Source organism: Phoxinus phoxinus, assembly GCF_949152265.1.
Source record: "Phoxinus phoxinus genome assembly, chromosome: 8".
NCBI classification, from domain to species: Eukaryota; Metazoa; Chordata; class Actinopteri; order Cypriniformes; family Leuciscidae; genus Phoxinus; species Phoxinus phoxinus.
In genome coordinates, this window is record NC_136883.1 from 5566646 (window position 1) to 5580272 (window position 13627).

Sequence of the window (13627 nt, forward strand, 5' to 3'; positions counted from 1 at the left end):
AAAATGCCCTGATCATATGAGGCGGAAGTTACGTCATTTCCGCATTATGCCACTGACGTGTCTGATCGTGAGTTGAGTGTTGATTCTCACGGCAGGCAGCACTGCGTGCGCACATTAACTCAAGCGCAGGGCAACTTTGGAGTACTTATTTATTTTTTTACACGTTTTCATTTTAGTTGAACGCTGTTTGTTCTGTCCTAACCTAGAATTGGGGTGTTTCGTGTTTGGCAAAGATGCTGGACTTCTTCGCCATCTTCAGTAAAGGGGGCATCGTGTTGTGGTGTTTCCAGGGGGCCGGAGTCTCTGAATCCTTTACTGGGCCTGTCAACGCTCTCATCCGCTCCGTCATCCTCCAGGTAAAGTCCCTGCCCGGCCTACTGTGGATTATTGTTTAATTCAGTAACGCTATGTAGGCAGGGCAGATATCGCCAGCTTAGCCCAGCTAACACATGGGTTAGTTAGGCTGTGAGGGTGTAATGTAGGCAGGTTACTATGGGAACTATGTTGGATGATGTAATGTAGCACGAATATTGATTCATATTCAGTACAGATGACGCATTAGGTTGCATCTGAATCTCAGTTTTGGATTGTAACTTAAAGTTACATGTTGGGCAGTCAATTATGCGTTGCGTAATACGGCACGTGCCAGCTTAGACAAACAGAGCTGAATATAGACACCTTTCATGTTTCGTTTATAATTATTTCAGTAGTATTATTCCTTGAAAAATGTTACATTCATAAATGTAAACAAAAATGTATTATTCTTCTATGGTGTAAATCTTATAAGATAAAACGCGTTAGTTTATTAATTGTTTTTTTAGTTTATTAATTTTAGAATTTCATGCATTGTAACCCTTTTAGAATATTTTGTCTTTTTGCTTGTAAAGGTTGTATTCTTTGTTGCAATATAAAAGCCCTGACAGAGAGGACTTTTGTTTTTTTACTCTAATAAATATTTTATCAGTATTATAAAGTTGTTTTTGTCAAATCTTATGATTGCATGCAACAGTAAAAAAATAAATATATATAACATCAAAAGCCTCTTTCCATTAATGTTACACATATTTTATGAACTATTATCTAATCTATTTATCTAACCTAGCATGAAAACAAACCGAGTGTCTGTATCATTCTCCATCCCTTTAAAATTATGATTTTGGTCTGTCCAACCTTCTCAGCTCCATCCAACAGTTAACTTTTAATAAAAGGTTATCAGATTTATTATAACAACTTGTACAGTATGTTAAAGTGCCCCTATTATGTTATTAAAGGTTCCTAATTTTGTTTTGGAGGTCTCCTACAACAGGTTTACATGCATCAAAGGTGAAAAACACATTCATTTTATATATATACATTGCACACATCACCACATATTTACATTTTCACATTTTTCAATCTCGTCTGAAGATTCTAAACCCCTACTTTCCGAGAGCTCACTCTTCTCTGATTGGTCAGATGGCCCAGTCTGTTGTGATTGGTCTGCTTACAGCGCGTGTTTGGAAGCTAATTACCATAACTGAATTTCAGCTCCGGAGGCTTCATAAAGCTTACTGTAAAGACCGTAACGATGACGTCGATTTTAACATATCAATCCGAGCTCGAGTCCAATTATAAAACATTGGAATAACTACTAGTCATTCAACCCGAACCTCCATCGCAAGGACGACTCGAGCAGGACGTTTCTCAGTGATACGATAATTCCTCACCATCAGCAATAACAAGTGTAACAAACCGCTGTTTATATTTCTAATTTATTGAGCTGCATTGTATTAACTGCATCAATAACAGCGCATATGTTAGCCGAGCACTAACGTGAATGACTGATGTAACATTATAGTGTGTAAAACAAATCTTGCTCCATCCTTTATTATTACTCAACTACAGACAATCTACATTAATTGACACAATTTTAGGTAATAGTGGCCCACAGCTGATTATTAAAGATAGTAATAACGCGGGTTAGCCAGAGACGAGCAAGTTGGTTCAAATAAAGTGGGTACTACTGACCCATTTTAAATGGATAAGCGTTTTGTAAATCCCATTTAGACCTCAAAGAGTTATGAGAAGCAAAAGTTGCATTGTTGTGGTCATTTTAACCACTGACTGTTCACATCCTCATCCGTTGGTAGTGTTTGCGAAGACAATTTGGTTTTGCAGAGCAAAAACCAGCATCTTCTCGACATGTACCCAACACGAACCAGCAACAGTGTTTGAGGGCGGGTCAAAGTAGACGTTCACGCCGGTCAGCCAATGAAGACCGTAGGCGGGCATTATGCAAATGTACTACTAGGGCACGAAGTGAGACTGGAATTCCTGATTTAGGCGGTCGTTTAGAGTCGATTCTTTCTTTTGGGAGACAATGACTTTATTTATCGTGCACTTTCGACTTTACAATTCTTTAGACCGTTGTTTACATTCACAGACAGCCATTTTACACATTGCATGAAAGGTAATATTTGAAAAAGCATAATAGGGGCACTTTAAGACATTAGAAGTTGAATGTGTTTTTTTTGCTTTCTGTTTGCAGGAGAGGACTGGGAATAACTCTTTCAACCACAATGCCCTCAGTCTTAAATACAAGCTGGACAATGAGTTTGAGCTTGTGTTTGTGGTGAGTTTTATTAAATATATAATTTCAGTCAAGTGTCCCATGGCTCAACCGTCCGTATGCCTGATCGTGTGCTTCTGGTGTCCCAGGTGGGTTTTCAAAAGATCCTGACGCTGACATACGTGGATAAGTTCATAGACGATGTCCAGCTTCACTTCAGAGATCGATACAAGAATGAACTGGAGCAGAGGGGTGCCCTAAAGTTTCTGCTCAATAATTTTGAGTTTGGAGAGGACTTCCACAATCTTCTACGGTGAGAAAGACCTTTTTCCCGGGTCGATAAATATGAATGGCTGTCAGAATTTAAAAACAAAAATGTATTTTTGTCTGCAAAACTAATTTCACACACTTAAGAGATAAACCTTTGGATCAAAATATTTTTTTCTCGGTATACAGGGCTCAACGGCAAGTTTTTTTTCTACCAAGATTTTCAAAGTAATAAATAAATAAAATAGGCATAGTTATTGTCTTCGTTGTTATTGACCCATAACCTTAATGAATAAGGTTGTGTCAGCCTGACTCGTATACATTTCAAATATTGTGAAAGACAAGTAAACTGTCAGTAATAAAATAAGAACATATAATCAAATCACAAGCTATAGCACAAATACAAAAAGAACAAACATACAAATTAATTATTAGCCTAATATTTTTATTCAGCAAGGATGCATTACATTAATTTAAAGTGACAGTACAAACATTTAGAATGTTATAAAATATTTGGATTTGTATTTCAAATAAATGTTCTTTTGAGCTTTGTATTCATCAAACAATCTTAAAAAAAAAAAGAAAAAGTGTCACGGTTTCCACAAAAATATGCAGCAGAATAACTGTTTTCAAATGATATGAAATTCTTCTTGATGCACCAAATCAGCATATTAGAATGATTTCTGAAGGGTCATGTGACACCGAAGACTGGAGTAATGATGCTGAAAATGTAGCTTTACTTTTTGTATTGCTCATTGTTAGTTCATGTTATCTAAGACATGAATTGTAAAGTGTTACCAAGATTACAATAAAAAATTTGTTCGCAGGGAGGCGGAGGACAGCAGCAAAGCCAAGGCCCCCGCCTCTATGAGGACTTTCATTGAGTCCCAGAAATCCCAGAAAACTGTGAAGTCCATGATTGACACAAAGGATGGAGACAAAAGCAAGGAGCAAGGAGGCAAGAAAAGTAAAAATGCCAAAAAGGAAGGTGAGAAATGTGAAAGACGAGGCAGTGGGGAGTAAGTGGCGCTTGCAGTGCTTATAAGTTTTAGTGTGACCGTTCTTTCTTTTTCCTCTATTCTCCGGCGTCTCAGGAGGAGATCAGGCTAAAGCTGCTTCACAGACTGTCTCTAAAAAGACTGTGGAGAATGGAGGCGATGGTCTGACCGCAGAGGAGATTATTGAGAGGAACCGTGCCAAGTTCATCAGTAAGCAGTTGGGTGGCGGAAAACCAGAGAAGATCACCAGGTAGGAGACACTGTGAACTGTGGGAAAATGCATTGCAGATGAAACCACTTTATCACAGATCACTAAATGACTTCCACTTTAACCCTCAAGTTGAGTTCTAGACTACATTATTCCATCTGATTACTTTGATATAAGTTATAATAAACTATGGAAGCTTGTTTCCGCATCAGAATAAAAAATAAAAATGTAATTGCGACTTTTTCATCTCACAATTCTGACACTTTTTCTTGCGATTGTGAGTGTACATCTCGCAATTCTGAGAGAGAAAAAAAATCACAATTATCTTTTTAATAGTTTTATTTAATGGCGGAAACAAGCTTCCTTAATAAACTCTCCCGATGTTTAAAGTTTTTATTGCTGTTGTATTTCACAGTAAGTCCCCTAAACCCCAGAAGCCAAAGGGGAAGGCTAAACGGGTGTGGGATATGGGTGGGAGGAACACTGGAGATCTGGACTACAGTGGAAGCAATGGCAATAACTACAGTGACGCACAGACACAAGACTATGAGGCCTCAGCTGAACCGGTGAGCTGTCCAGATTTAAGGCCCGGGTCAAGTCACCTTCATTTATATAGCGCTTTTTACAATACAGATAGTTTCAAAGCAGCTTTACAGTGATGATAGGAAATGATTGCAACACATATTGTTTTGGCTGTACAGCAGCTCTTGAAGAAAGCCATTGTCTAGCTTAAGTCTTGGATTGATTAATTTCCTTTGTAGAAATTAATTTAGGGGCTGGGCCGCTTGCATGATACCGCTTTCAACTGAAAACAGAAAACTTTGAATGCCTTCTGGCTGTTAGTTTACACGACAACGCCGGTTTGGCGGCCCAAAGGGTTTTGAAAGCTATGTCATCTCCACGTAAACTTCAGAAACGTGAATCTGTGAAAACAGTGACCGCATGCACATGCATATTATGTGTTTAGTTTATAGGCATGCGCGTTTGAATGCATATGTGCGTGGGCGTGTAGTCTTTCTTTACAAAGTGACATTGCCAATTACTTGTCTGGCACGCATAATACAGCGTTTTTGGTCGTTTCTGTTGATCTGTGTGAATGGGAATCATTTTGATAACAAATTTTGTACAGAGGAAAAAAGGTTTGTTGTGAAAACTTTGGCCGTGTTGATGAGGCCATCGCAGGGGATAGTCCAGTTGACACTGTCTGTATTGTGTTGTGGTCGTGTCCAGGCACAGGTCCTTCATCTGATCTGGATACGGCCCGGATCCGGCTGGCTACAGTAAACCTCGGGATAAACAGAGACTAATATTAGTGTAGACGCCATTCTTCTTATGATGCAACAAGTACATCACGTGTTTTGGGAAGTGTTCCTGGTTGGCCTAATTTATGCATGATTTGAATGATAGAAATGTATAATGTGGATGCCAGGTTAAAGAGATGTGTTTTTAGTCTAGATTTAAACTGACAGAGTGTGTCTACTTCCCGAACAATGCTAGGAAGACCCGGGTATACTTCATTTTGCGGGTATACTTCACGTTCCGCTCCGTCTCGCACACAGCCGTGTCTGCTCAGCTTTAAGGTATCCTCGACCGCAGATAAGCGCGGATGGACGTGGACGCGTTTGACACGCGCAGTGCAGTTGTGTTTCTATACTCTACAAGACGTCAGAGGGCAGCAATGAGTCGTGTCATTGACAGGACATTCACTCAGAATGCATTCAAATTCACTGCACCATCTTTTTTCTAGCGTGCGCACATTTTTCATATTTAATATTAAAGGGATGGTTCACCCAAAAATTAATATTCTGTCATCATTCTTTTATGAGTTTGGAATGACATAAGAGTGAGTAATGAATGACAGAATGATCATTTTTGGGTGAACTATCCCTTTATAGACTGCCAAAAGTTTAATTTATGTGGTTGTTTAACATGAATTAACATTTAAAATGAATTGCAGATTAAATTGTCTGTGTTCCTCAGCTGATCCAGGTGGATTCGATGAAAGGTGACCTGAAAGGTGTCGATTATGAGTCCTCAGATGATGATGATGAGGATGAAGAAGAGGAGGAGAGAGTTATTGTGCCAGACACTAACAAGAAAGGGTAAAAATCTCGATTCTGTTCTTTCAACACTGTCTTCTTCTGAACTTGCTGTTGCTGAATGTGTCTTGATTTGAATCCTTAAGATAGTGATTCTGTGTGTTTCTCTGCAGAGCAAAAAAGGGGGGTTTTGGGGGAATGTTTGGGATGCTGAAAGGCCTGGTGGGATCTAAGAATCTGACTCAGGAGGACATGGAGCCAGTTCTGGACAAGATGAAGGACCACCTTATTGGTATGACATCACTCTTGCTCCATAGCACCTCATTCAATACACTTATAGAGCGACAGAAATTAGACGAGGAAGAAGACGATGGGTCATAGATTTATGTGTACACGATGGCGTTCAGCGACTATTGCCGTTTGTGCAAGACAAGCATGAGCGTAGAAGTTAAATCTGCAGTGCACATGTTGATATAAACAAACTGCTTCGGTGTGTCGCATAAACGTCGTCATCGTCTTGCTGCTCCCTCCCCGTTCTGTGATTGGTCCCCTCGCTGAGGCAAAAATCTAGTTCATGGAATCCAGGCTGCCTAGCAGCGTGAATGAAATCGCGCTGCGCGCAAGGCAGCATGGGGAAACCCAGGCTAGATTAAATTAATAAAAAATAAGTAATAAGTAAATAAAAAAACATAATAAAAAAGTTAACCAAAAAAAAAAGCATAATTAAAATGTGTTTAATGTAAATAAAAATGTGAGTAAAATAAATTAAATGTTTGATTTAAATAAAATATTATACATCAAACAGTACAGTAATAACATAGGAAATAAAGCGTAATAAAAAAGTAGTTAAAATAAATAATTTAAAGGTGCGCTATGTAACTTTTGGCGCTCTAGTGGTTAATAAACAAAACTGCATGTATAATAACAGTAAATGATGCATAATTACATGCAACTAACCTAAACCAAACCCTAACTGTAAAGCAAGTGCATGTGTATAATTACTGGGTCTGTAACAAGGACACCTTAAATTGAAGTATAATCCAGCCTACATCTGTAACTGGATCAAGCTAGCTGCAATTTTAATTTTGTCTCTTGTTCTTCTAGCCAAGAATGTAGCAGCTGAAATATCCTCCCAGCTCTGTGAGTCTGTGGCTAAGAAACTGGAAGGCAAAGTCATGGGCACTTTCACCAGTGAGTACAGCACACACACACACACACACACACCTGCTGAACAGCCCGTGCAAACAAGAGCCTTCCCACAGACGTCCTCACGCCAGCACATCGAGTGCACGTCTCTTCTCTTGCGTTCTGTTCCTGGCTCGTGTTGCTCTTGTAATTGTTCCTCTGCTGTCTCCTGTCCAGCTGTGGCCTCCACAGTAAAGCTGGCTCTACAGGACTCTCTGGTGCAGATCCTGCAGCCCAAGCGGCGTGTGGACATCCTGAGGGACGTGCTGGACGCTCGATCTCAGCGCAAACCCTTCGTCATCACCTTCTGCGGGGTCAACGGCGTTGGCAAGTCCACCAACCTCGCCAAGGTGAAGTTTGTTTGATAATTATTTTTTTTTAAACGTGCTTGTAGAAGTTTAAGGTCTGGAACACATGGAAAGCTTTTGTTGAAAAGCGTTTAACATTTAAAGGAATGTGTGTGTGTGTGGTTTGCATGCCCGAGAAACAAATACACTATGATTTCTTAGTCTCTTCTCCTCACCAAGGCTGCATTTATTTGATTTAAAAAAAAAAAACAGTAAAAATAGTAATTTTGTGAAATATAATTACAATTTAAAAGAACAGATTTCTATCTGAATACTTTTTAAAATGTAGTTTATTCCTGTGATCCGAGCTGGTGTGTGGCGTCGCATCATCCAGGTGGTGTTTGAGGAGATTCCCCCCCTCCACATGTAAAGCGCTTTGAGTGTCGAGAAAAGCGTTGTATAAATGTAACAAATTATTATTATTATCATTAAAGCTGAATTTTCAGCATCATTACTCCAGTCTTCAGTGTCACATGATCCTTCAGAAATCATTCTAATATGATGATTTACTGCTCAATTATTATCAGTGTTCATCATTATTAATGATGCTTTTTATTATTATCAATGTTGAAAGTAAAAACAATATATCTATATTAATTAACAAAAATGTTAAAACTTTACAATAAGGTTTCATTAGTTAACTACATTAGTTAACATGAACTAAGAATGTCTACAGCATTTATTAATCTTAGTTAATATTAGTTTCAACATTTACTAATGCATTATTCAAATCAAAGTTTGTATCGGTTAACATTAGGTAACCCACTTTGAACATGAACAACAATGAACGACTGTATTTTTATTAACTAACATTAACAAAGATGAATAAATACTGTAACAAATGTGTTGATCATTGTCAGTTAATGTTAGTCAGTTAATTAACTAATGTTAACTAATTAACCTTATTGTAAAGTGTTACCGCAAAAATATATATATTTTAATAATAAAATCAGATTTTTATACCAGATTCTTTTTTTTGATTATTTGATGAATAGAATGTTCAATGAGCAGGATTTATTTTTAAAAGTCTTTTGCATCATTACTCATGTCTTTACTGCCATTTTGATCAATGTAATGCATCCTTACTAAATAAGTTTTTTTTTTTAGTTTTTTATAATTGAATGGTAGTGCATCACAATTTCCACAAAAACACTAAGCAGCAAAAACTGTTTTCAATATTGCTAATAATAATAAATGTTTCTTGAGCAGTAAATCAGCATATTGAATAAAACCTAAAGGTCATGTGCCTTTCTTCTTGTACAGATCTCTTATTGGCTGATTGAGAACGGCTTCTCGGTGCTCATCGCCGCGTGCGACACGTTCCGCGCGGGCGCGGTGGAGCAGCTGAGGACTCACCAGCGGCGCCTGAACGCTCTGCACCCGCCGGAGAAACACGCCGGACGCCCCGCCGTACAGCTCTTCGAGAAGGGTTACGGCAAGGACGCGGCTGGGATCGCCATGGAAGCCATCGCCTACGGTAAAGTCCACGTGATGTCAATGAAAGAAATGAACCTGTTCCAAGGACTCGTTGGTTAACGTATCTCTCCTTCTCCAGCTCGTAACCAGGGTTTTGAAGTGGTGTTGATCGATACAGCTGGCCGTATGCAGGACAACGCCCCCCTGATGACGGCTCTGGCCAAGCTGATCGCCGTCAACACCCCGGACCTGGTGTTGTTTGTGGGAGAAGCGCTGGTGGGCAATGAGGCTGTGGATCAGCTGGTAGGTGTAATGCCAGATATAGTCTATAGATGGCGCTGCTTTATAGTGTTGTATAGAGTGGTGCAGGTATGACGACACTTTGTAGGCAAAAACGCAGAGCGAGTTAGCATTTATGTTAAGTTTTGATTAAATGGCTGAAATAAGGTCTGTGGTGATCACAAGCCCCCAAAACACTTACACGTTTTATTCTAGTATATTAAAAAAATACATCTGTATTACCCCACTCGTGATTTTTTTTTTTTAAGCTGTTGCGCGTCTTGAAAAAAAACGGTTGCTAGCAAGTGGCTAAATGACAGTACAGAGGCTGTCGAGGTGATTAACCGTCATCACGTTGAACTCAGTCCGCTTTTACAGCGACCTTATGCTTATAATTGTGCTCTTATTAACTATTCTAATGTTCTGGGAAAATGTTTTTAGATGAACACTGAAAGAGTTGACAGAAGCTTAGCAATAGTGACGTTGAAGTCGAGCGACCGTGGTGTACTTCGTTTATAGCCTACCTTTAGCTTTTTACTTCTGGCGACTGCATTTAGGCTTCAAAATTCATAAAAGTTGTATTCATCTGTGATAATTATTTTTAGTGATAATCTAAAGCCTGTGGGAACATCCTATTGGGTTTTTCTCGAGGGAACCAGCGTGATGCTGACTGCCGGTTGGCCTACAAAGTGACGTCATACCTGCACCACTCTATTCAAATTGTATGTTTCTGGTTAATAACTGGGAGATAAACAGTGGTTTTGCACTGGGGGGCGCTTGATGGTTCTGAAATATTGGGCTGCAAGGGTTAATAGCTCACTGGAGGAGTATTTCAGTCAATTATGATTTTAATTATGCTTTTGCTGCTTTTATTACGTTGAAAACTTTTTTTTTTTTTTTATAGAAATTTATACTTTTATTCAGCAAGGACGCATCAAATATAATAAGTCTTTACTGTCACTTTAGTTCTGTTACTAAAGATTTCTATTTTAAATAAATGTTGTTCTTTTGAACTTTCTATTCATCAAAGAAACCTGAAAAAAATTATCACAGTTTCCAGAGAATATGAAGCAGCACATCTCTTTGCAAACATTAATAAGAAATGTTTCTTGAGTGGCAAATCAGTATGTTAGAATGCTTTATGAAGGATCATGTGACTGAAGATTGGAGAAGTGCTATTTTAGTATTATTTTGATATTAATTTTTTATACGATTTCAGTTTTTTAATTTTTAACATTTTAGAAATATTGTTTGGGGGGGGGGGGGGGGGGGTTATGAAATGTCTGTATTCATTTTTTGTTTTAGTTTGATCTATTTGAGTACATCTTGTTTAAGTAATAATGGGAAATGTTCATTTAAATGTATTTTAAGTGAAAATGTTACAATATTCCTGTTTTTATAGTATTTTTGATCATAAATAAACCTGGAGAGATTCCACATGGCAACATGTGTAATAATGATATTGATAGCCTTTAATAATGAATTCAATTGAACACACACAAGGAAAAGGAAAAGCAGGATAATTCAACCAATTACGAACAGTGGCTTGGCTGCTAAGCCCCACCCATTTTTAGGTAATCGACATCCTGATACATGCTATGTTCTGTTTCTATTGGATCCACTTGAATGTGGGAAGTCGATGTCAGAAACCAGTCCTGACATTCATAACACATTTCAGATCTGTTAAAGGGGTCATGAACTGGATTGTTATATTATTTTATAATGTTTCCTGGGTTGCCCTTATAATGTTAGTATGGTTTTTACATCAAAAATTGTCATAATTTAGAACTAAAAGCCAAGGCATTTTTCCTAGCCTGATTTTAGCCTCTGATTTGCACACGTTTGAAGGGGTGTGTCTGTGTGAGACTGACAAGGAAGTTTTCAGTTCTGAAACTTGTAGGATATTATTATAGTATGAGGATCTCTTATATGTCAAAAGCTCAGGGAAAATTAGATTTCTCAGTTCATCACCCCTAATATTAATATTCAGTCTGTAATGCATGGATGTTTGCTGCATTTTTGTAGGTGAAATTTAATCAAGCCCTGGCTGATCATTCCAAGACTGACAAACCCAGGCTCATCGATGGCATCGTTCTCACCAAGTTCGACACCATCGATGACAAGGTATGACTGTTTGAATCCTTAAGTTTGACGTTCTTGTGAAATGGACCTCGGTTAAGATCTTCCCATGTATCCTGTAGGTGGGCGCCGCCATCTCCATGACCTACATCACGGGTCAGCCCATCGTGTTCGTGGGCACCGGGCAGACGTACAGCGACCTGCGCAGCCTGAACGCCAGGGCTGTGGTCAGCGCGCTCATGAAGGCCTGAGCTACAGCTACCGCTCTCAGCTTCCTGTGAATGCAGACAAGCCTATGTGTTTTTTTGGTTTACTACAGGTTTAACTGAAATTCAGTTTATATTTAGGAGCCCTCTTGTGTTTTGTTCCAGGGAAAAAAAAGAAAAAGTGTTTGATTCAGTTTAATGAGTGGAAGGAATAACATTTGACTTGATCTCACCTCAGCAACCGTTTTTGATTGACATGCAGCACAGCCAATCAGAGAGCAGTAGTTACTTTTCAGTCAAGATGAGAATTAGGGAAAGTATTTTTGCACTTTTCTGCCTCTCTTCGCTACGATCAAGTGTTCTCATGCGCACTTCCCCGCAAAAGAAGAAAAAAGACGGATTGAGGTGTAATTCATGTTATAAAAGAAATCTAATATATTCTAAATGTATTTTGTCTACTTTTTATTTGATTTAATGTAGGTACAGCCAGCCTCCCCAAACTGTCTCAAGAATTCACTACCATAGTGCCTCAGCTCATTACATTCGCAGTTGCTCCCAAAACTGCCTTTCCTCATTCTTCCTTTTTTTTTACTCAGGCTTTTCATGTCACTTGATATGAAAGTTATTCAAAGTTATTGAAAGATTTGGTGCTTGAGGTTTAAAGGCCAAGGTCTGAGAGAGGCACCTCAGCGACGAGAATGCTGCGTATACCAAACTATCTGAATCCCTACGAAGTTACATATTTGTTTTAATTCATTAGTAACTGTACTGTCATTTTCTTTTCTTTCAGATGCTTTTATTTTAGAACAAAGTCAGGTTTTAATTCACCTCATATTAATTTGCGCTAGCACAATGGCAAGACTGGAGAGCTTCATGGAGAAGAATGTGTAATGTTTCTTAAATAAAGCTGCTATAATAGCCTGTAATGCCCTGTTGTGTTTGGTAGGCTGCTGGGGGTTTGTTTCCTGTACAGTACTGGTGTGTTCAACACATCATTTCAAAACAAATAATACAAAGACATGCCTGTTGCATTGCAAAAACATGACAGGTGAGGTCTGATTCCCTGAATCATAACTTTTACAGGCCGGTTCTTATGAATCAGTCAAAAAGAATCACAAGTTATCAATTGCCGGTTTAAATCGTTGTATAATCCATCAGGGTGCTCACCGAGAATCATCGGACTCACTGACTGGATGTTTGTGACGGAGCAGTTACGCATTTTTCAAATAAAAATGTGGGTGTAGTGCAAGTACTGTGTTGTTCAGTATGTAGAAGCTGCTGTAGGAAACACTGTTCTCTCTCACCATATTCTACAGTGCAAAAGTACGCTATTTTCAGAGAATGTGTGAGCGATTCATCAGCCGCTATGGGTTGACTAAAAGAAAGTTACAAATCCACTTGTATGTTATAAATGAAATGCATATACAGGTGAAACTCGAAAAATTAGAATATCGGTCATTTATTTCAGTAATTCAACTTAAAAGGTGAAACTAATATATTATAAACCGTGGTCTGGGACTCGATTCTGATTGGCTGCAGGGTGTCCATTAAAAAGTGATATAGGACACCTAGTAAAGGAGTTCTAAAACCGTTAGATTTCGATTGTAAAACTAATTAAAATATAAACAAATGTTTTAAAAACATTCCAGCTGTCCATTGTCAGATATTAATGGACTTCCATTAGTCGTCCATTAATACCTGACAATGGACACCTCGTCGGGCATTAACCCTTACATATAAACTCATTACATGCAGAGTGAGATATTTCAAGCCTTTATTTGTTATTTTGATGATTATGGCTTACAGCTTATGAAAACCTAAAAATTAGAATATTGTGAATAGGTTTTCATAAGCTCTAAGCCATAATCATCAAAATTATAACAAATAAAGGCTTGAAATATCTCACTGTGCATGTAATGAGTCTATATAATATATTAGTTTCACCTTTTAAGTTGAATTACTGAAATAAATGAACTTTTGCACAATATTAAAATTTTTCGAGTTTCACCTGTATGCAATTCCCTGCTTCTATTTGCTTTCAGTAATGACAACACA

General features: G+C 38.3%; 1 protein-coding gene across 1 annotated transcript; it reads left to right on the forward strand.

Annotated features, from left to right (window-relative positions):
- Positions 1-10: 10 nt before the first annotated feature.
- srpra (SRP receptor subunit alpha) lies at positions 11-11718 on the forward strand. Its single transcript, XM_079621711.1, has 14 exons — positions 11-356; positions 2528-2611; positions 2698-2861; positions 3643-3803; positions 3910-4063; positions 4437-4587; positions 6002-6123; positions 6234-6352; positions 7165-7251; positions 7423-7595; positions 8856-9069; positions 9148-9311; positions 11313-11411; positions 11489-11718. The coding sequence occupies exons 1-14, from the start codon at positions 234-236 to the stop codon at positions 11615-11617; spliced, it is 1944 nt and encodes a 647-aa protein (XP_079477837.1). The 5' UTR covers positions 11-233; the 3' UTR covers positions 11618-11718.
- The last annotated feature ends 1909 nt before the right edge of the window (positions 11719-13627 follow it).

Bases quoted from the DNA above. Each gene is read 5' to 3' on its own strand.
- srpra (XM_079621711.1), top strand. From the start codon at position 234: ATGCTGGACTTCTTCGCCATCTTCAGTAAAGGGGGCATCGTGTTGTGG. The intron at 357-2,527 runs GTAAAGTCCCTG...TTCTGTTTGCAG, and splicing joins TCCGCTCCGTCATCCTCCAG to GAGAGGACTGGGAATAACTC. The intron at 11,412-11,488 runs GTATGACTGTTT...TGTATCCTGTAG, and splicing joins TCGACACCATCGATGACAAG to GTGGGCGCCGCCATCTCCAT.